This window comes from Tympanuchus pallidicinctus, unplaced genomic scaffold (assembly GCF_026119805.1).
Source record: "Tympanuchus pallidicinctus isolate F22 unplaced genomic scaffold, pur_lepc_1.0 scaffold5, whole genome shotgun sequence".
Taxonomy (NCBI): Eukaryota; Metazoa; Chordata; class Aves; order Galliformes; family Phasianidae; genus Tympanuchus; species Tympanuchus pallidicinctus.
The window spans coordinates 75,504,031-75,527,384 of record NW_026294769.1 but is presented as its reverse complement, the minus strand read 5'-3'; the positions used below and the strand labels follow the sequence as shown (position 1 = coordinate 75,527,384).

General features: G+C 52.2%; 1 protein-coding gene and 1 long non-coding RNA gene across 3 annotated transcripts in view; one reads left to right on the top strand and one right to left on the bottom strand.

Annotated features, from left to right (window-relative positions):
- ARHGAP39 (Rho GTPase activating protein 39) overlaps positions 1-23,354 on the bottom strand; it is a 101,567-nt gene that overhangs the window by 3,349 nt on the left and 74,864 nt on the right. For both annotated transcript variants that reach the window (XM_052703782.1, XM_052703781.1), the window contains exons 4-8: positions 17,806-19,168; positions 13,009-13,570; positions 4,846-4,938; positions 2,470-2,543; positions 388-587 (exon numbers count right to left, since the gene is read on the bottom strand). In XM_052703782.1, the coding sequence (XP_052559742.1) occupies positions 388-587; positions 2,470-2,543; positions 4,846-4,938; positions 13,009-13,570; positions 17,806-19,168 (2,292 nt within the window). The remainder of the gene's footprint in view (positions 1-387; positions 588-2,469; positions 2,544-4,845; positions 4,939-13,008; positions 13,571-17,805; positions 19,169-23,354) is intronic.
- Positions 499-3,416, top strand: LOC128090959 (uncharacterized). The gene is made up of 2 exons (XR_008211174.1): positions 499-754; positions 2,695-3,416. It is a non-coding gene; the product is annotated as an uncharacterized LOC128090959 (long non-coding RNA).

Genomic DNA, 23,354 nt, shown 5'->3' with positions numbered 1-23,354 from the left:
CATGAACACGGACCCAAACCAGATCCCATGGCCGTGGTTCTCAGCATGACCACAGATCCCACCAAAATCACGGATCCCAATGTTACCATGACCCCCAATGTGACCTAAACCTGAAAGTGACCACGAACCCCGACGTGACCACAGATCCCACCATGACCATAAACCCCAATGTGACCACGGACCCCAATGTGACCCCATGCTCACGGCCGTGGTTCCCGACGTGACCACGGATCCCACCATAACCACAGACCCCAACATGACCACGGTGGGCATCATGTAAAGGTTTCCTTCCACCAGTGAAAGATCACCAGCTGGAGCTGCTCCTGGCCCCCGGGGCAGGAAAAAAGAAGCCTTGGGATGGGGTGCTGATGGCACCACGGGGTTTACCTGAAGATCCCTTCCGTTTGATCCCCATTGAGTGCCAACACCTCCTCGGAGAGGCGCGTTTGCACCCAGGGCAGCTGCCGGTCAGGGTAGCGCTCCTTCTGCATGGCGATGATGTCCTGCAAGGAGCTCCCAAACATGGAGGGATTGAAGACGGCGTTCTTGGCGTGGCGGATCTCCTCGATGTTGGGCTTCTTCAGGCCCTGAGGGAGGCAGAGAGGTGGTCCTGAGGTCACTGTCTTCATGTTGGGGCACTCTGATGGGAAATGTGGGATGGCGGGGGGAAGGTCCTGCTCATCATGATGGGATGCAGAAGAGAAGATGGATGTACAGGATGTCAACGCGGTGCGATGGAGAGGATATGAGCGTGGTGGGATGCAGAAAGGATGGATCTGGAGGACGTGGGTGTAGGATGCAGAAAGGATGGATGCAGAAGATGTGAGCATGGTGGGATGGAGAGGGGATGAGCATGGTGGGATGTGGAAGGGATGGATGTGGAGGACGTGAGTGTGGTGGGACACAGAAGGGATGGATGGGGAGGATGTGAGCGTGGTGGGACACAGAAGGGATGGATGGGGAGGATGTGAGCGTGGTGGGACACAAGGGTTGGATGTGGAGGATGTGAGAGTGGTGGGACACAGAAGGGAGGGATGTGGAGGATGTGAGCGTGGTGGGACACAGAAGGGAGGGATGGGGAGGATGTGAGTGTGGTGGGACACAGAAGGGATGGATGGGGAGGATGTGAGCGTGGTGGGACAGAGAAGGGATGGATGGGGAGGATGTGAGTGTGGTGGGACACAGAAGGGATGGATGTGGAGGATGTGAGTGGTGGGACACAGAAGGGATGGATGGGGAGGATGTGAACGTGGTGGGACACAGAAGGGATGGATGGGGAGGATGTGAGCGTGGTGGGACACAGAAGGGATGGATGGGGAGGATGTGAGCATGGTGGGACACAGAAGGGATGGATGTGGAGGATGTGAGCGTGGTGGGACAGAGAAGGGATGGATGTGGAGGATGTGAGTGTGGTGGGACAGAGAAGGGATGGATGTGGAGGATGTGAGTGTGGTGGGACACAGAAGGGATGGATGGGGAGGATGTGAGCGTGGTGGGACACAGAAGGGATGGATGGGGAGGATGTGAGCGTGGTGGGACACAAGGGTTGGATGTGGAGGATGTGAGAGTGGTGGGACACAGAAGGGAGGGATGTGGAGGATGTGAGCGTGGTGGGACACAAAAGGGAGGGATGGGGAGGATGTGAGTGTGGTGGGACACAGAAGGGATGGATGGGGAGGATGTGAGCGTGGTGGGACACAGAAGGGATGGATGGGGAGGATGTGAGCGTGGTGGGACACAGAAGGGATGGATGGGGAGGATGTGAGCGTGGTGGGACACAGAAGGCATGGATGTGGAGGATGTGAGCGTGGTGGGACAGAGAAGGGATGGATGTGGAGGATGTGAGTGTGGTGGGACAGAGAAGGGATGGATGTGGAGGATGTGAGTGTGGTGGGACACAGAAGGGATGGATGTGGAGGATGTGAGCGTGGTGGGACACAGAAGGGATGGATGGGGAGGATGTGAGCGTGGTGGGACACAGAAGGGATGGATGTGGAGGATGTGAGCGTGGTGGGACACAGAAGGGATGGATGTGGAGGATGTGAGCGTGGTGGGACACAGAAGGGATGGATGTGGAGGATGTGAGCGTGGTGGGACACAGAAGGGATGAATGGGGAGGATGTGAGTGTGGTGGGACACAGAAGGGATGGATGCGGAGGATGTGAGTGTGGTGGGACACAGAAGGGATGGATGTGGAGGATGTGAGCGTGGTGGGACACAGAAGGGATGGATGGGGAGGATGTGAGCGTGGTGGGACAGAGAAGGGATGGATGGGGAGGACGTGAGCGTGGTGGGACAGAGAAGGGATGGATGGGGAGGATGTGAACGTGGTGGGACAGAGAAGGGATGGATGTGGAGGATGTGAACGTGGTGGGACACAGAAGGGATGGATGTGGAGGATGTGAGCGTGGTGGGACACAGAAGGGATGAATCTGGACGGCACGGTGGGACGCAGGGGGCCACGCATACCTTCTTGGCTCCAGTGAGGGCGGCCTTCTGCAGCTTGTTGTAGCAGTACTTGGCGTATGTGCTGATGGCCACCCCTGGAAGACAGAGCGGAGCGTGGTCAGGAGGGCTCTGTGGGGCTGTGGGGTGAGAGGACCGTCGGTGGGGACATCCCTGCCCATCCTGAGTGTCCCCGGCAGTGGTGGCTCTATGGAGGTGCCACCTCCGCCTTCTCCCTTCAATTCGCAGCGCTGCAGACGTGGAGCAATGGGAAGGGACGGCCCCACTTTGGAGACAGAAAACTCTGGGACAGAACGTTCAGTTTCCATACAGCTCTGAAAATCTGGATCCATCTGTTTCTACCCCCACCTTTGATCCCCATCGATTGGAAGAGTGCTGGCAGCGCGTGGGGATGCACATCAGGGCCCCAAACCTTCCCTGATCCAGGAGGAAAATCGATGGGATCCTTCCAAACCCCCATGGCCAGGTAGGGGGGCAGGGTAGAAGGAAAGGTGACAACCAACTCCGGGAACTCCAGCACCCGACCCGGTGCTTCAGTGGGCGCTAATTAATGAGCTGTTATTAACGAGGGACCGAATGGATGCTGTGCAGCGGCCCCAGCTCTCGGGCCTGGGGACTGAACTGAGGGTCAGCGCAGATGAGGCTGGGGGGAAGCGCTGTGCTGCCTCCTCTGGGCAAAACCCATTCATTTCTTTCAGGTTTGTAATGTTCAGCTATTATTTTGTTTGATTTTCTTCATTTTACACACCGTTCATTATTTTAGATGTCATTTATAACCCTTTATAGCATTGCTTATTCTAGGGATCACCTGTTTATTACCTTACGGATCGTTCATCGTTGTGTGCACCTTTCGTTATTTTAGAGGCCATTGATTGTGGCGGATGTCATTAATTACTGCCTGGGTTATTCATTAGTTGATTTTTTTTGCAATATTTTAAAACGATTTTTAACGATATTTTAAAGGTTTTATTCTATATTAGTGCAAAGCAGGAAGCAAAGTGGGGGCTCTGCACTGAGGGCCACGGCTCTGCCCCCTCTGCATTCACCATTAGGATCACAGGATCATTAAGTGTGGAAATGATCCTTAAGATCATCAGTCTCAATTAAGATAATTAGTCGATCAAGTCCAGCCTTCTATTCAGATCAGCAGTTGATCAGCTGTCAATGAAAATTAGCAACTGATCAGCAAGTGCAGCTATCAGTGAGGATCTATTCATTATCAAGTCCGACTGACAACGAAGAGCACTAATTGATCTTCAAGTCCAACTGACAATTAAGACCAGCAATTGATCAACCATTGATGAAGGTCATCAACTGGGCATCAAGTCCAACCGTCAATTAAGATCACCGATAGGTCATCAAGTCCAACTGTCAATTAAGACCAACAGCCACTGGAAATCATTGAGTAATTATCAAGTCTGCCAACGAAGAGAACTAATAGATCATCAAGTGCAACCATTATGAAGATCACTGATTAATTAGCCATCAATCAAGATTAGCAATCGGTCATCAAGTCCGACCATCAATGAAGATCATCAGCTGATCAATGATCAGTGGAGACAGCCAACTGTCAAGAAGTCCGACCATCAATTAAGAACATCAGCTCATCAGTGATTAATGGAGGTTGCCGACCGGTTATCAAGTCCAACCATCAATTAAGATCATCAACTGATCAGTGACGATCATCACCTACTCATTATCAACGAAGATCATCAATGGGCCATCAATTCCAGCCATTAATTAAGACAATCTGTTGGTCAACTGTCAATGAAGATCAGCAGTTGGTCATCAACAAAGATCACTAATTGATCTTCAAGTCCCACCGTCAAAGAAGATCACTAATTGATCAAGCCCAACCATCAGTAAAGATCATCAATGCATCCAGTGTCAATTAAGATCCTCAATCAAGTCCGAGCATCAAGAAAGATCACTAATTGATCTTCAATGAAGATCCCTGACCGATCACCACCGATGAAGGCCATCAACTGATCATCCGACTGTCAATTAAAATCATCGGTTGATCAGCGGTTAACGGAGATCGCCAACTGGTCATGAAATCCTACCATCAATTAAGATCATCAGTTGATCAGCCATTAACGAAGATCAGAAATAATTATCTGGGGCTGATTGTCACTGAGGATCCCTTCTCCTTCTCGTGTCCGACCGCCACCGATGAGCGCTAATCGAACATCAACGCCGCTCAGCCATCAGCGGGCAGCGCCGCTGCCCACCACCTCCGACCCCAATTAAGAGAGCCGGTTAATTAGCCGCAGCCCTCTGAGCAGAGCCCTGGGAGATGGGAGCAGGAGAGAGCCGGGAAGCAGCAGCGATTCTATGAGGCCGGAGAGGGCCCAGAGCGAGCGGCGGCACTGCCCCTACCATCGTGCTCCTCGGGATGGGGCTTGGGTTTCTTTCTCAATTTGGGTTTCTTCTTTGTGTTCCTTTCCAGGAGCTCTCTAATGTGCCGTGTCACTGGGAAACAAACAAAGGCATGAGGGGTGGAGGGGTGGGATGGGAACGGAGCGGGATTGGAGCGGGTTTGGGATGGGAATGGAACGGGATTTGGAGCGGAGGGAACGGAACGGGATTGGGACGGGGAATGGAGAGGGAATGGGGTGGGAGAGAACAGAATGGAATGGGATTGGGATGGGGAATGGAGTGGGGTTGGGGTGGGAGAGAACAGAATGGAATGGGATTGGGATGGGGAATGGAGTGGGATTGGGGTGGGAGAGAACAGAATGGAATGGGATTGGGATGGGGAATGGAGTGGGATTGGGGTGGGAGAGAACAGAATGGAATGGGATTGGGATGGGGAACGGAGTGGGATTGGGGTGGGAGAGAACAGAATGGAATGGGATTGGGATGGGGAATGGAGTGGGATTGGGGTGGGAGAGAACAGAATGGAATGGGATTGGGATGGGGAACGGAGTGGGATTGGGGTGGGAGAGAACAGAATGGAATGGGATTGGGATGGGGAATGGAGTGGGATTGGGGTGGGAGAGAACAGAATGGAATGGGATTGGGATGGGGAACGGAGTGGGATTGGGGTGGGAGAGAACAGAATGGAATGGGATTGGGATGGGGAACGGAGTGGGATTGGGGTGGGAGAGAACAGAATGGAATGGGATTGGGATGGGGAACGGAGTGGGGTTGGGGTGGGAGAGAACAGAATGGAATGGGATTGGGATGGGGAATGGAGTGGGGTTGGGGTGGGAGAGAACAGAATGGAATGGGATTGGGATGGGGAATGGAGTGGGATTGGGGTGGGGGAGAACAGAATGGAATGGGATTGGGATGGGGAACGGAGTGGGGTTGGGGTGGGAGAGAACAGAATGGAATGGGATTGGGATGGGGAATGGAGTGGGATTGGGGTGGGAATGGAACAGGTTTGGGATGGGATGGAACAGAACAGAATGGAATTGGGATGGGGAATGGAGAGGGATTGGGATGGGAATGGGAAAGGACAGAACAGGATTGGGACGGGGAATGGAGCGGGATTGGGATGGGACAGAACAGGACAGAACAGGATTGGGATGGGGAATGGAGTGGGACAGGAATGGAGAATGGAATGGGATTGGGATGGGAATGGAACAGAACAGGATTGGGATGGGGAATGGAGCGGGATTGGGATGGGAATGGAATGGGGTTGGGATGGGGAATGGAGTGGGATTGGGATGGGATGGAACAGGATAGAAAAGAACAGAACAGAATCAGGATGGGGAATGGAGTGGGATTGGGGTGGGATAGAAAAGAACAGGATTGGGATGGGGAATGGAGTGGGATTGGGATGGAAATGGAACGGGATTGGGACAGGATGGAACAGAAGGGAATAGGATTGGGATGGGAATGGAATGGGATTGGGGTGGAGAATGGAGAGGGATTGGGATGGGGAATGGAGCGGGTTTAGGATGGGAACAGAACAGGATCAAACAGAATGAAATGGGATCAGAATGGGAACAGAAGGGGATCAAAATGGGGACAGAACAGGATTGGAATGGAATGAGAACAGAATGGGAACAGAAGGAGATCAGAACAGGAATGGAATAGGATTGGAGTGGGATCAAACAGAATGGAACGGGATCAGGATGGGAATGAAATGGGGACAGAGTGGGACAGGATTGGAATGGGAACAGAATGGGATCAGAATGGGAATGGAATGGGAATGGAATGGGAATGGAATGAGAATGGGATCAGAATAGGAATGGAATGGGAATGGAATGGAACAAGAATGGAATAAGATTGAAATGGGAACAGAATGGGATCAGAATGGGAACAGAACAGGAATGGAGTGAGAACAGAACAGGAACAGAAGAAGATCAGAATGGGAATGGAATGGGATCAGAACAGGAATGGAATAAGATTGGAACGGGAACAGAATGGGATCAGAATGGGAATGGAATGGAAAAGGAATGGAATAAGATTGGAATGGGAACAGAATGGGATCGGAATGGTAACAGAACAGGACCAGAAGGGGACCAGAATGGGAATGGAATGGGAATGGGAATGGAATAAGATTAGAATGGAAACAGAATGGGAATGGAATGGGAACAGAATAAGAAGCGAAAGGTATCAGAATGGGAATGGAATGGGAATGGAATAAGATTGAAATGGGAACAGAATGGGATCGGAATGGGAACAGAACAGGAACAGAAGGGGATCAGAATGGGAATGGAATGGGAATGGAATGAGAAGAGAACGGGATCAGAATGGGAATGGAATGGGAATGGAATAAGATTGGAATGGGATCAGAATGGGATTGGAATGGGAATGGGAACGGAATAGAACAGGAATGAAATAAGATTGAAATGGGAACAGAATGGGATCGGAATGGGAACAGAACAGGAACAGAAGGGGACCAGAATGGGAATGGAATGGGAATGGAATGGAACAGGAATGGAATAAGATTAGAATGGGAACAGAATGGGATCAGAATGGTAACAGAACAGGACCAGAAGGGGACCAGAATGGGAACGGAATGGAACAGGAATGGAATAAGATTAGAATGGGAACAGAATGGGAATGGAATGGGAACAGAATAAGAAGAGAAAGGTATCAGAATGGGAATGGAATGGGAATGGAATAAGATTGAAATGGGAACAGAATGGGATCAGAATGGGAACAGAACAGGAACAGAAGGGGATCAGAATGGGAATGGAATGGGAATAGAATAAGATTGGAATGGGAACAGAATGGGATCAGAATGGGAATGGAATGGAAAAGGAATGGAATAAGATTGGAATGGGATCAGAATGGGATTGGAATGGGAATGGGAATGGAATAGAACAGGAATGGAATAAGATTGGAATAGGAACAGAATGGGATCGGAATGGGAACAGAACAGGAACAGAAGGGGATCAGAATGGGAATGGAATGGGAATGGAATGAGAAGAGAACGGGATCAGAATGGGAATGGAATGGGAATGGAATAAGATTGGAATGGGAACAGAATGGGATCAGAATGGGAACAGAACAGGACCAGAAGGGGATCAGAATGGGAATGGAATGGGAATGGAATGGAACAGGAATGGAGTAAGATTGGAATGGGAATGGAATGGGAATGGAACAGGATGAAAGGAGAGGGAGTGGGGTGGGAGAAAGGAAGGGTGGAAAAATGGAAGTGGAGGGAACAGAACATAAGGCAAGAAATGAGCAATACGAAAAATGAACACGGTTAAAAAACAAAGGGGAGAAATAAAAATGAAATTACAAAAGATGAAATACGTGAAATAAAAAGTGAAAAAAAATGGAATATAAATGACATAAAACAAATATAATATAAAATAATTAAAATAAGTAATACAAAAATGAACGGATGAAATGAAAAAATGAAAAAAAAATGGACATAATGGAATCTAAAATATAATATAATAAAAAATGAATGGGAGAGATAGAAATAAATAAAAAACAATAAAAAGAATGAATAAATTAAAAACAAAGAAATGAAATTCAAATGAATTAAAAATGGAATTAAAAAATTAACATAAAATTAACAGCAGAAAATAAAAAATAAAAAGTAATACAAAAATAATAGGAGAAATGGAAAAAGTGAAAAAAAGAAATAAATTTGACAAAAAAGCCTCATCTAAAGCAATGCACTGAAATGAATAGGAGAGCTGAAAAATAAAAATAAATGAAACATAAATAAAAGACAGGGATGAATCAAAAATAAAGAAGTTGAAACAAAGTAAAAAAGGAATAAAAGTGGAATGGAAACGACATGAAATAAAATAGAAATAAGATAAAAATGAACGGAGCAGATAAAAAAGAGCTAAAAAGGATCCCAAAGCAGTGAAAGCAGAAATGAAATAGAAAGAAAATGAGAGTGGGAGAAAAACCAACCTGAAAGACTGAAATGATACAGAAGTGGAACAGAAATAACGTAAAAAGGAATAAAAATAACAGAAAAGAAATTAATAACTGAAATAAAATCAACAGCCGCAACGCCGGCAACCGAAACGATACAAAAACCGGATGGAAGGAATTAAAAACTGGGGGGGGGGGGGAAAGCAGCAAAAATGACATCAAAAATGGAAACTAATAAAGAAAATGAACAACGAAAAACCAACAGCGACCCAAACGACTCCAGAGGACACAACTGAAACCAACGCGTGGGACAACGGGGCGGGAGGAACCAAACCGGGGGGGGGGAGGGGGTTGGTGGGGGGGGATTTGGGGTTGGTGGTGGGTTTTGGGTTGGTGGTGGTGGTGGTGGTGGGTTTTGGGTTGTTGTTGATGGTGGTGGTTGTTGGGTTGGTGGTGGTGGTGATGGTGATGGTTTTTGGGTTGTTGGTGGTGGGTTTTGGGTTGTTGTTGATGGTGGTGATTGTTGGGTTGGTGGTGGTGGTGGTGGGTTTTGGGTTGGTGGTGGTGGTGATGAGTTTGGGGTTGTTCTTGTTGATGGTGGTGGTGGGTTTTGGGTTGTTGTTGATGGTGGTGGTTGTTGGGTTGGTGGTGGTGGTGATGGTTTTTGGGTTGTTGGTGGTGGGTTTTGGGTTGTTGTTGATGGTGGTGGGTTTTGGGTTGGTGGTGGTGGTGATGAGTTTGGGGTTGTTCTTGTTGATGGTGGTGGTGGTTTTGGGTTGTTGTTGATGGTGGTGGTTGTTGGGTTGGTGGTGGTGGTGATGGTTTTTGGGTTGTTGGTGGTGGGTTTTGGGTTGTTGTTGATGGTGGTGGGTTTTGGGTTGGTGGTGGTGGTGATGAGTTTGGGGTTGTTCTTGTTGATGGTGGTGGTGGGTTTTGGGTTGTTGTTGATGGTGGTGGTTGTTGGGTTGTTGTTGGTGGTGTGGGTTTTGGGTTGGTGGTGTTGGGTTTTGGGTTGGTGGTGGTGGTGGTGATGGGTTTTGGGTTGGTGGTGTTGTTGGTGGTGGGTTTTGGGTTGGTGGTGGTGGTGGTGGGTTTTGGGTTGGTGGTGGTGGTGATGAGTTTGGGGTTGTTCTTGTTGATGGTGGTGGTGGTTTTGGGTTGTTGTTGATGGTGGTGGTTGTTGGGTTGTTGGTGGTGGTGATGGTTTTTGGGTTGGTGATGTGGGTTTTGGGTTGGTGGTGTTGGTGGTGGTTTCTGGGTTGTTGTTGGTGGTGGTGGTTTTTGGGTTGGTGGTGTGGGTTTTGGGTTGGTGGTGTGGGTTTTGGGTTGGTGGATGTTGGTGGTGGTTTTTGGGTTGCTGGTGGTGGTGGTGGGTTTTGGGTTGGTGGTGGTTGTGATGGGTTTTGGGTTGTTCTTGTTGATGGTGGTGGTTTTTGGGTTGGTGGTGGTGGTTGTTGATGGTGGTGGGTTTTGGGTTGGTGGTGTGGGTTTTGGGTTGGTGATGTTGGTGAGTTTTGGGTTGTAGTTGATGGTGGTGGTTTTTGGGTTGTTGTTGTTGGTGGTGGTGATGGTTTTTGGGTTGGTGGTGGTGGGTTTTGGGTTGGTGGATGGTGGTGGTGTTGGGTTTTAGGTTGTTGGTGGTGGTTTTTGGATTGGTGGTGGTGGTGGGTTTTGGGTTGCTGGTAATGGTGGTGGTTTTGGGGTTGTTGGTGGTGGTTTTTGGGTTGATGATGGTGGTGGGTTTTGGGTTATTGTTGGTGGTGGTTTTTGGGTTGGTGGTGATGGGTTTTGGGTTGTCGGTGGTTTTTGGGTTGTTGTTGATGGTGATGGTTTTTGGGTTGGTGGTGGTGGTGGGTTTTGGGTTGTTGTTGATGGTGGTGGGTTTTGGGTTGTTGTTGTTGGTTTTTGGATTGGTTTGGTGGTGATGGTGGGTTTTGGGTTCTTGGTGGTGGTTTTTGGATTGGTTTGGTGGTGGTGATGGGTTTTGGGTTGTGGTGGTGGTGATGGATTTTGGGTTGTTGGTGGGTTGTTGGTGGCGATGGTTTTTGGATTGTTATTGATGGTGGTGGTTTTTGGGTTGTTGGTGGTGGGTTTTGGGTTGGTGGATGGTGGTGGTGGGTTTTGGGTTGTTGGTGGTGGGTTTTGGGTTGGTGGATGGCGGTGGTGGGTTTTGGGTTGTTGTTGGTGGTGGGTTTTTGAGTTGTTGTTAATGGTGGTGGGTTTTGGGTTGTTGTTGGTGGTTTTTGGATTGGTGGTGGGTTTGGGGTTCTTGTTGTTGTTGGTGGTTTTGGGGTTGTTGGTGATGGATTTTGGGTTGTTGTTGGGTTGTTGTTGGTGGTGGTTTTTTGATGTTGTTGGGTTTTGGGTTGTTGGTGATAGTGGTGGTTTTTGGGTTGGTGGTGGTGGGTTTTGGGTTGTTGTTGGTGGTGGTGGGGGGGGTTTGGGGTTGTTGTTGGTGGTTTTTGAGTTGTTGATGGTGGTGGGTTTTGGGTTGTGGTGGTGGTGATGGCTTTTGGATTGTTGTTGAAGGTGGTGGTTTTTGGGTTGGTGATGGTTTTTGGGTTCTTGGTGGTGGTGGGTTTTGGGTTGTTGGTGGTGGTGGTTTTTGGTTTGGTGGTGGGTTGTCATCGATGGTGGATGGTGGTGGTATTGGTGGTGGTGATTTTTGGGTTGGTGGTGGTGATTTTTGGGATGTTGGTGGTGGGTTTTGGGTTCGTGACGGTGTTGGTTTTTGGGTTGGTTGTGGTGTTGGTGGTTTTTGCTTTGATTGTGGTGGTGGTTTTTGGGTCAGTGGTGGTGGCAGTGGTTTTTGGATTGGTGGTGTTGATGGGGGTGGTGGTGATTTTTGGGTTGTTGTTGGTGGTTTTTGGGTTGTTGGTGGTGGTTTTTGGTTTGGTGGTGGGTTGTCGTCGATGGTGGATGGTAGTGGTAGTGGTGGTGGTGATTTTTGGGTTGTTGGTGGTGATTTTTGGGTTGTTGGTGGTGGTTTTTGGATCAGTGGTGGTGGTGTTGGTGGAGTAGCTGGTGGTGGTGATGGTTTTTGGTTTGGTGGTGGTTTTTGGGTGGGTGATGGTGGTGATTTTTTTGGGTTGTAGGTGGTGGTGTTTTTAGGGCCAGTGGTGATGGTGGCTTTTGGATCAATTTTTGTGGTGGAGGTGGTGATTTTTGCGTCGTTGGTGGTGTTTTTTGGGTTGCTGTTGGTGGTTTTTGGGTCGGTGGTGGTGGTGCTGCTGTTGGTAGTGGTGGTTTTTGGGTTGTTGGTGGTGGTGATGGTTTTTTGGATCAGTGGTGTTGGTGGTAGTGGTTTTTGAGTCGGAGGCGGTGGTGGTAGCGGTGGTGGACAGTGGCATGGGGACAAAATGAGATGGTGGCACCTCTGCTGCCGGGAACTGGGGGTCTGTGGGGCCCCGTGGTTTTGGGGGGATGTTGTCCCCAGTTGGGCATGGCCACCAGGTCACCACAGCACGTCTCACAGCCACCGGGTCACTGTGGTGTGAGGCTGCAAGGCCTCTAGGGGCACAAGGCCACCAGGGGACCACGCCATTACGTCTCCAACCACCACGGCCCTGGGGCACAAGGTCACCAAGGAACCAGGCTGAAAAAGGACCGGGTCACCGGGGCACAAAGCCACCCGAGGACCAGGACAGCAGGGCACAAAGCCACCAGGGGACCAGGCCACGAGGTCACCAGGGGACCAGGCCACCAGAGCACAACGTCATCAGCAAACCAGGCCGCCGGGCTACCAGACCACAAGGCCACCAGGAGAACAGGCCACCAGGGCACAAAGCCACCAGGGATCTCCTGGGGATCTTCAGCCCTGCTCGGCCACGGGGCAGAGTGTCCCTGGGTGCCCCTGTCACAGCGGGGACGTGGGACCAGACAGACCCTGAGATGCCACGAACCTCCATCCCTCTAAGATGCTGCGACCCCACTGGCCACCACCCGCGAGAAGAGGCAACGGACTTGGTGGACCTCCAAGATGTGGTCATCCCAGAGCCCAGTTTACAGAGCAGGGTGGCAAAATTGGACCGTGAGGTCACCCAAAACCGAGCCGGCCCCATAAGTGGAGGCGTCCACGTTCATCTCATGCTGTGTGATGGGGTTGGTGCCACCTCACAGCCTCTGGGCACACTGTGCCACGTTTCACCAAGGACACAACGTGCGTGAAGGGCCAAAAAAAACCCCAAACCGGGTCGCGACAGCAGCAGGTGAGCCCCAAAGCATTGGGATCCCTCTTACCTTTGGTGTCATTCACCGGATCCATGTGCCTGTAAATATATCCTTCGAGATAGGAATGGAATTTGGGAGTGGGTGGGAAAAAGGCCAAACAAATGGCCATGAGCTCCCAGCCGCGCGCCAGGCTCTCGTATCGGAAGTTCTCGGTGGTCTGCCTGCACAGCTGGATGTAGAGCTCATCCCGCAGGCCCTGCATGCTCCACCCTTTGGTGGCGATCTCCAAGGCCACGTTGAGTTGGTCCGTCTTGGCTCGCCGGTCGCCCATGTACATCTGGATGAGCTTGAAGATCTCACACGCCTCCTTCTTGACGTTGCGGTCGTTGGTCATGATCATGGGCTTCTTGATGGACTCGCTGCTCCACGCCAACATGTTGGCTATGGACACCTTCCGGCGGAAGAGCCCCTGCGTGTGCTTGTTGAAGTGCTTGGAGGCCCAGTTCTCAATGTCCGTCTCCGAGGAAGGTTTGCGGAGGTTGAAGGTGGGGAAGACGCAACTGGCGCTGGGCATCATGTTCCTGGTCTGCCGGCTGTTCTCAAACTGGGCGCAGGCACCGAGGTCCTCAGACTGAGGGTACAGGCAGGAGAGCGTGGTTAGGGATGAGAGGAGGAAGTAGGGGAGAAAGGGGGTACAGGATGGAGGAGGTCATGAGGCAGAGGAGGTCATCGGACAGGGAGATGGCAGGGTGGAGGAGATCATAGGGTGGATGAGGTCATAGGGTGCAGGAGCTCATCAGAGAGAAGAGATCATTGGGTGCAGGAGGTCAAAGGGTGGAGGAGGTCATGGGATGGAGAAGGTTATAGGGTGGAGGGGGTCATAGGGTGGACAGGGTCATAGGATGGAGGAGGTCATTGGATGGAGGAGGTCATCGGATGAAGAATCTTACAGGGTGGAGGAAGTCATAGGGTGGAGGAGGTCATAAGGCGGAGGAGGACATCAGACAGAGGAGATCAAAGGGTGGAGGAGATCATAGGGTGCAGGAGATCATAGGGTGGAGAAGGTCATAGGGTGAAGGAGGGTCATAGGGTGGACAAGGTCACAAGATGGAGGAGGTCATCGGATGGAGGAGTTTGTAGGATAGAGGAGGTCATAGGATGGAGAAGGTTATAGGATGGAGAGGGTCATAGGGTTGATGAGGTCATAGGATGGAGGAGGTTATAGGATGGAGGAGCTCATCAGGCAGAAGGGATCATTGGGTGGAGGAGATCGTAGGGTGGAGGAGGTCAAAGGGTGGAGGAGATCATAGGGTGGAGGAGGTCATAGGATGGAGAAGGTTATAGGATGGAGGAGATCCTAAAATGGAGGAAGTCATAGGATGGAGGAGGTCATCAGACGGAGGAGGTCATTGGATGGAGGAGGTCGTAGGATAGAGGAGGTCATAGGATGGAGAAGGTTATAGGATGGAGGAGGTCATACGGCGGAGGAGGGCATCAGACAGAGAAGATCGCAGGATGGAGGAGATCATAGGGTGCAGGAGATCATAGGGTGGAGAAGGTCATAGGGTGGAGGAGGTAGGAGGATGGAGGGGGTCATAGGGTGGACAAGGTCACAAGATGGAGGAGGTCATCGGATGGAGGAGGTTGTAGGATAGAGGAGGTCATAGGATGGAGAAGGTTATAGGATGGAGAGGGTCATAGGGTTGATGAGGTCATAGGATGGAGAAGGTTATAGGATGGAGGAGCTCATCAGGCAGAAGGGATCATTGGTGGAGGAGATCGTAGGGTGGAGGAGGTCAAAGGGTGGAGGAGATCATAGGGTGGAGGAGGTCATAGGGTGGAGGAGGTCATGAGGCAGAGGAGGTCATCGGACAGGGAGATGGCAGGGTGGAGGAGATCATAGGGTGGATGAGGTCATAGGGTGCAGGAGCTCATCAGACAGAAGAGATCATTGGGTGCAGGAGATCATTGGGTGCAGGAGGTCAAAGGGTGGAGGAGGTCATGGGATGGAGAAGGTCATAGGGTGGAGGGGGTCATAGGGTGGACAAGGTCATAGGATGGAGGAGGTCATTGGATGGAGGAGGTCATCGGATGAAGAATCTTACAGGGTGGAGGAAGTCATAGGGTGGAGGAGGTCATAAGGCGGAGGAGGACATCAGACAGAGGAGATCACAGGGTGGAGGAGATCATAGGGTGCAGGAGATCATAGGGTGGAGGAGGTCGTAGAATGGAGAAGGTTGTAGGGTGTAGGAGGTCATAGGTTGGAGGAGGTAGGAGGATGGAGATGGTTATAGGGTAAAGGAGGTCACAGGGTGGAAGAGGTCATCAGATGGTAGAGCTCATTGGATGGAGGAGGTCGTAGGATAGAGGAGGTCATAGGATGGAGAAGGTTATAGGATGGAGGAGGTCATACGGCGGAGGAGGGCATCAGACAGAGAAGATCGCAGGATGGAGGAGATCATAGGGTGCAGGAGATCATAGGGTGGAGAAGGTCATAGGGTGGAGGAGGTAGGAGTATGGAGGGGGTCATAGGGTGGACAAGGTCACAAGATGGAGGAGGTCATCGGATGGAGGAGGTTGTAGGATAGAGGAGGTCATAGGATGGAGAAAGTTATAGGATGGAGAGGGTCATAGGGTTGATGAGGTCATAGGATGGAGGATATAGGATGGAGGAGCTCATCAGGCAGAAGGGATCATTGGGTGGAGGAGATCGTAGGGTGGAGGAGGTCAAAGGGTGGAGGAGATCATAGGGTGGAGGAGGTCATAGGGTGGAGGAGGTCATAGGATGGAGAAGGTTATAGGATGGAGGAGATCCTAAAATGGAGGAAGTCATAGGATGGAGGAGGTCATCAGACGAAGGAGGTCATTGGATGGAGGAGGTCATCGGATGATGAAGCTTATAGGATGATAAATCTTATGGGGTGGGGGAAGTCATAGGGTGGAGGTGGTCATAGGATGGAAGAGGTCATTAGAGGAGATCATAAAATGGAGGCGATAATAAAATGAAGGTGGTCATAAAGTGGAGAAGGACATCGGGTGGAGAAGGTGATAAGATGGAAAAGGTCGTAGAATGGAGAAGGTGACAGAATGGAGAAGGTCATAGGATGGGGAGAGTGAAAGGCTGGAGAAAGTCATAGGATGGAGAACGACCCAAACATCAGGAACACCCCCAAATAGTGGGGACATTCCCAAACACCATGGACACCCCCAAATGTTGGGGACAACCCCAAATACCAGAGGTGTTCCCAAATGCTGGAAACGTTGGGGGAGACAGCCAACCACGAAGGTCGTTTCCAAACAACCAGGGACACCCCCACACACCAAGGACACCCCTAAAATTTGGGGGCACCCTAAATTCCAAGGGTGTTCCAAATGCTGGAGATGCTCCCAAGCGCTCAGGTTCTCCCCAACCATCAGGGACACCCCAAACACTTGGGGACATCCCCAACCAACAGGGACATCCTAGGGACATCCCAAACTCTTGAGGACAGCTCCGAACACGAGGGGCACCCCAAACACTTGGGGACAGCCCCGAAATCCAGGGACACCCCAAACAGCTGTGGACATCCCCAACCACCAGGGACACCCCAAATCCCAAGGACTCCCCCAGACACCGGGAGACACCCCAAACACCTGTGGACATCCCCAACCAACAAGGACATTCCACGGACGTCCCAAATTCTTGAGGACAGCTTCAAACACCAGGGGCACCTCAAATGCTTGGGGATAGCCCCAAAATCTAGGTACACCCCAAACACTTGTGGACATCCCCAACCAACAGGGACACCCCAAACTCTTGAGGACAGCCCCAGACACCAGGGGCACCCCAAATGTTGGGGACATCCCCAAAATCCAGGGACACCCCAAACTCTTGAGGACAGCCCCAAACACGAGGGACACCCCAAACACTTGTGGACATCCCCAACCAACAGGGACACCCCTAAAACCTAAAGACACCCCCAGACACCAAGGACATTCCCAAACACTCACGGTCACCCCAAACACTTGTGGACATCCCCAACCACCAGGGACAACCCCAAACCCCATGGACTCCCCCAGACACCGGGAGACACCCCAAACTCTTGTGGACATCCCCAACCAACAGGGACATCCTAGGGACATCCCAAACTCTTGAGGACAGCTCCAAACACGAGGGGCACCCCAAACACTTGAGGACAGCCCCAAAATCCAGGGACACCCCAAACACTTGTGAACATCCCCAACCAACAGGGACACCCCAAACCCCAAGGACTCCCCCAGACACCGGGAGACACCCCAAACACTTGTGGACATCCCCAACCAACAGGGACATTTCACGGACGTCCCAAATTCTTGAGGACAGCCTCAAACACCAGGGGCACCTCAAATGCTTGGGGACAGCCCCAAAATCTAGGAACACCCAAAACACTTGTGGACATCCCCAACCAACAGGGACACCCCTAAAACCTAAAGACACCCCCAGACACCAGGGACATTCCCAAACACTCACAGTCACCCCAGACATTGTGGACATCCCCAACCACCAGGGACAACCCCAAACCCCATGGACTCCCCCAGACACCGGGAGACACCCCAAACTCTTGTGGACATCCCCAACCAACAAGGACATTCCACGGACATCCTAAATTCTTGAGGACAGCTTCAAACACCAGGGGCACCTCAAATGCTTGGGGACAGCCCCAAAATCTAGGAACACCCAAAACACTTGTGGACATCCCCAACCAACAGGGACACCCCAAAAACCTAAAGACACCCCCAGACACCAGGGACATTCCCCAGAACGCTCCGGGTCACCCCAACCACTCAGGGCCACCCCTGAACCCCGAGGACAACCCCCAGACGCCCGGGCCGCTCCCCCCTGGTTACCTGCGACGGATGCAGGTAGGGCTCGGGGGACGCCAGGTTGGTCTGCACGGAGACGCTCTTCTCCAGCAGGATCTGAGGGAAACCCAACTTCTCAAAGGTGTTCCTCTTCCAGTGCTTGCTGTCCTGCTGCGCCAGCGCCTCGTCCTCGCTGAAGGCGCGCACCACGGGGCCCGGCATGGGCAGCGGCAGAGCCCCGTCGCTCTCGTAGCCCGATCCGTCCTTTTGGGAATCCCAACTGCTGCGCTGCTTCATGTGATAGTGGGCTTGCTGAGCCTCCCAGGCCAGGCGTGCTTGCGCCAGGAAGGGCTCAGCAAAGCCCCTCGCCGCTTCCCCCTCTGCTTCCACCGCTTTGCTCTCCGCGCGGTTGAGTTGGGCGCGCGCGGATCCGCACCGCTCCTCCTCCGCCCCGTCCCGCTCCCCTTCCGCCGACGGAGTGCTGGGTTCGTGGTGGGGCAGCGAAGGCTTTCGGCTCTTCCTCTTCCTGTTGGAGGGCGAGTAGCCGGTGGAGGACATGGTGTCCTGCTGGCTGGACCACGACATGGAGTCGTCGGGGCAGAAGTCGGCCGCCTCCATGCTGCTGTAGTCGCCCGACTTGAGGTCGGCGCGCTGCTCGCGGAGGAGGCACGGGCTGTGCTGCAGCGAGTAGGAGCCCCCGATGGGGTTGGGGGAGTATTTGTGGCGTGGCCCCGATTTCATCTTGGGGCTGGAGCCCGACTGCTCGACGTAGACCAGCTGGCGGACGTACTCCTTGCCCGCCGGGCTGTATTCCAGGCTCATGAAGCGATCGGGGCACTTCTGCTTGGTGAGCACCAGCTGCTGGTAGGGCGAGTTGGAGCCTTGCTTGGGTGACTGGAGGAAGGGGTGAGGCTTCCGGATGGGCGATTTCTGGGGGGAAGCGGCTTTGTAGCCCCCGCCGGCTTCGTACTGCATGTCCACGGGGGGCTCGTCGTAGATGGGCGCTTGGTACTCCATGGGGGGCTCCTCGTAGAGCGGCGGCTCGTAGGCGTAGCGCGGCGATGAGGGCTGCGATTCGCTCGATGCTTTGCGGTGGTGTTGGCTCTGCAGCGGGGAGCAGAAAGAATCGCCCCGACCCAGCAGAGGCGAGCAGCTCCCAGCCAGCTCAGCCCTCTTCAGGTAGGGCGAAGGTTTCCTCTCCGGAAAGAAGACGGAGTTGTCGGCGTCGGGGGCGAAGCTCTGCAGGTTGGGGGACTGCTGACCCCCCGAGGGGCGGCGGGAGCGAGCGGACGGGGCGGCGTCGGGGCCGAAGCCGTTGCCCTGGTGCAGCAGGAAGCTGGGCTCACGGTCCGTCACCTTGATCAGCATCCGCTCCTTGGTGCCGGCGTTCCAGCGCAGCGAGGACGTCCTGCGAGTAAAAGGGTGGGAGGGGGGTGAGGATGACCCCATAGGAGCCTTTGGGGATTAAAGGGGTCGGGGTGTCTTCCTGGAGATCTCCAAGCCCGCCAGTTGCGGGACAGTAGGAACACCCAACCGCGTCCAATTTGTGATTGTGGGTGAGCTCAGCTGTCCGACGGGGACAAGCAACGGGGTGGGTGTCCATCTGGGGAAAGTCGGGTTGGATACTGGGGAAAATTTCTTCTCCAAAGGAGCAGCGATGCACCCCATGGGCTGCGCGGGATCGTGAAGAGGTCACCATCCCTACAGGGGCTCAAGAACCGTAGAGATGTGTCACGTGGGGACGTGGTCAGTAGGGAGGGCTGGGGTTGGGTTTGGGGATCTCGGAGGCCTTCTCCAACCCTATCGATTCTCCCACTCAGCCCAGGTTGAACCCCTCCTCTGCATCCCAGCATCTCCTCCACCCTCTCCCCAAAACCTCACCTCCACCACTCGGCTGTTGACTCCTTTGTGTCCCCCCCATTCCCATCCCTTCGATCATCACCGATGCGACAATTGCCATCAAAATACCACACAAAGGGCCAGAGGAGGCACTAAACACGAAGATGCCTCCAAGAGGACCAACGCTGCCCAGACTCACAGAATCACAGAATCACAGAATCACCCGGGTTGGAAGGGACCTCAAGGATCAAGGAGTTCCAACCCCCTGCCCAGCAGGGCCACCAAATACACATTCAGATCAGGTTGCCCAGGACCCCGTCCAACCTGGCCTTGAACACGGCCAAGGACGGGGCATCCACAACCTCCCTGGGCAGCCCGTTGGTTCATTGGCTCCATTGGCTCCATTGGCTCCATTGGCTCCATTGGTTCCATTGGCTCCATTGGATCCATTGGTTCCATTGGCTCCATTGGCTCCATTGGCTCCATTGGCTCCATTGGTTCCATTGGCTCCATTGGTTCCATTGGTTCCATTGGTTCCATTGGTTCCATTGGCTCCACTGGTTCCATTGGCTCCATTGGCTCCATTGGCTCCATTGGTTCCATTTGTTCCATTTGTTCCATTGGTTCCATTGGTTCCATTGGCTCCATTGGTTCCATTGATTCCATTGGCTCCATTGGCTCCATTGGTTCCATTGGTTCCATTGGCTCCATTGGCTCCATTGGTTCCATTGGTTCCATTGGTTCCATTGGCTCCATTGGCTCCATTGGTTCCATTGGTTCCATTGGCTCCATTGGTTCCATTGGTTCCATTGGTTCCATTGGTTCCATTGGCTCCATTGGTTCCATTGGCTCCATTGGCTCCATTGGTTCCATTGGCTCCATTGGTTCCATTGGTTCCATTGGTTCCATTGGTTCCATTGGCTCCATTGGCTCCATTGGTTCCATTGGCTCCATTGGTTCCATTGGTTCCATTGGTTCCATTGGCTCCATTGGTTCCATTGGTTCCATTGGTTCCATTGGTTCCATTGGCTCCATTGGCTCCATTGGTTCCATTGGCTCCATTGGCTCCATTGGTTCCATTGGCTCCATTGGTTCCATTGGCTCCATTGGCTCCATTGGTTCCATTGGCTCCATTGGTTCCATTGGCTCCATTGGTTCCATTGGTTCCATTGGCTCCATTGGCTCCATTGGTTCCATTGGTTCCATTGGTTCCATTGGTTCCATTGGTTCCATTGGCTCCATTGGTTCCATTGGCTCCATTGGTTCCATTGGCTCCATTGGTTCCATTGGTTCCATTGGCTCCATTGGTTCCATTGGTTCCATTGGTTCCATTGGCTCCATTGGTTCCATTGGCTCCATTGGTTCCATTGGCTCCATTGGCTCCATTGGTTCCATTGGCTCCATTGGTTCCATTGGCTCCATTGGCTCCATTGGTTCCATTGGCTCCATTGGTTCCATTGGTTCCATTGGTTCCATTGGCTCCATTGGTTCCATTGGTTCCATTGGCTCCATTGGTTCCATTGGCTCCATTGGATCCATTGGCTCCATTGGTTCCATTGGTTCCATTGGCTCCATTGGTTCCATTGGTTCCATTGGTTCCATTGGCTCCATTGGTTCCATTGGCTCCATTGGTTCCATTGGCTCCATTGGCTCCATTGGTTCCATTGGTTCCATTGGCTCCATTGGTTCCATTGGCTCCATTGGCTCCATTGGCTCCATTGGTTCCATTGGTTCCATTGGCTCCATTGGTTCCATTGGCTCCATTGGCTCCATTGGTTCCATTGGTTCCATTGGTTCCATTGGCTCCATTGGTTCCATTGGCTCCATTGGTTCCATTGGTTCCATTGGCTCCATTGGTTCCATTGGTTCCATTGGCTCCATTGGTTCCATTGGCTCCATTGGCTCCATTGGTTCCATTGGTTCCATTGGCTCCATTGGCTCCATTGGCTCCATTGGCTCCATTGGTTCCATTGGTTCCATTGGCTCCATTGGCTCCATTGGTTCCATTGGTTCCATTGGTTCCATTGGCTCCATTGGCTCCATTGGTTCCATTGGCTCCATTGGTTCCATTGGTTCCATTGGTTCCATTGGCTCCATTGGTTCCATTGGTTCCATTGGCTCCATTGGCTCCATTGGTTCACAGAATCACAGAATCACAGAACCACCCGGGTTGGAAGGGACCTCAAGGATCAAGGAGTTCCAACCCCCTGCCCAGCAGGGCCACCAAACACACATTCACATCAGGTTGCCCAGGACCCCGTCCAACCTGGCCTTGAACACGGCCAAGGACGGGGCACCACAACCTCCCTGGGCAGCCCGTTCCAGGGCCTGATTGCTCTCCTTGTGAAGAACTTCCCCCTAACATCCAACCTCAATCTTCCCTCCTTCAACTTGGATCCATTTCCCCTCGTCCTGCTGTTGTCAGCCCTTCTGAAGAGTTGACTCCCCTCCTGGCTGTAGGTTCCCTTCAGGTATTGATAGGCTGCAATGAGGTCACCCCGCAGCCTTGACTCGACGACACGGAGCGCTTCGATGACCCCTGCGACTTCCACCTCCACCCAAAGCATCAGGGCATCCTCAGGCAGCACCAAACCGCAGCCCCACATTCTGCAGAAACCCGAATCCCACATCCCGAGTGCAGGAACCGTTTCCCCTTGAACCGCAATCGCAGCTACGAGGCGACCGACCGGGTGAATCCTGCAGCGTTTTTACGACCAGGACCTCTGGATCCCCAAGATCCTTCCAGTTCCTTGATCCCAATGCTCCTGCCAACTCCACGCTCTTCATCCCAACGAACCGGCTTCCAACATGCTGAGAAACCTTCAGGATTTGAGAAGAGGGGCAAGAAGAGCCTTTCGGAAGGGGCATCGGGGAGAAAGGGCTTCACACAACATCCACCGTGCGTCCGGCGCCTTCTTGGGTTGCACCACCGTTGCCTCTGGGGTTGAAATCTCTACTAAAGGTGCAACTTGCAGCAGAAAAACCTGGAGGGCAACGTTCATGGATGCTGTGCGGTGCCACCATGGCGAGGCAGCGGCTTGTGCCCAACACGTGCAGCTCTAAGGCCTCCATTGGCCGTGGGTTTCTTCTCCCCAAAAGTAGGAACCCCCATTTTTCCAACATGACTGCAATTTCTCCAGTGCGACCCCAACACTCGCAATGCAACCCCAGCTTCCCCAACACAACCCTGCTCCTTCCACTCCAACCACAATTTCTCTAACAGAACACCATTTTTTTTCACCATAACCCCCATTTCTCCAAATAAAGCCCCAATTTCTTCAACACAACCCGTTCTCTTCCACTGTGACCCCAATTTATCTCACGCAACCCCAACGCTCCCAGCAAAACCCCAGTTTCTCTAATACAACCCCCATTTTTCCCACACAACACCATTTTTCCCAATGCAATCTCAGTTTCTCCAACATAGCTCCAATCTCTTCAGTGCGACTCCAATTTCTCCAAGTGACCCCAGTTTTTCCAATACAACCCCAGTTTTTCCAATGCAACCCCAATTTCTCTAAGAAAGCCCCATTTTTTCAAATGCAACCCCAATTTCTCTAAGTGAGCCTCTGTTTGTCCAAAGCAACCCCAACTTCTCTAACAAAACCCCATTTTTTCCAATGCAACCCCAATTTCTCTAAGAGAGCCCTCATTTTTCCAAAGCAACCCCAACTTCTCTAGAAAAGCCCCCACTTTTCCATTGCAACCCCAGTTTCTCTAAGAAAGCCCCCATTTTTCCAAAGCAACCCCAACTT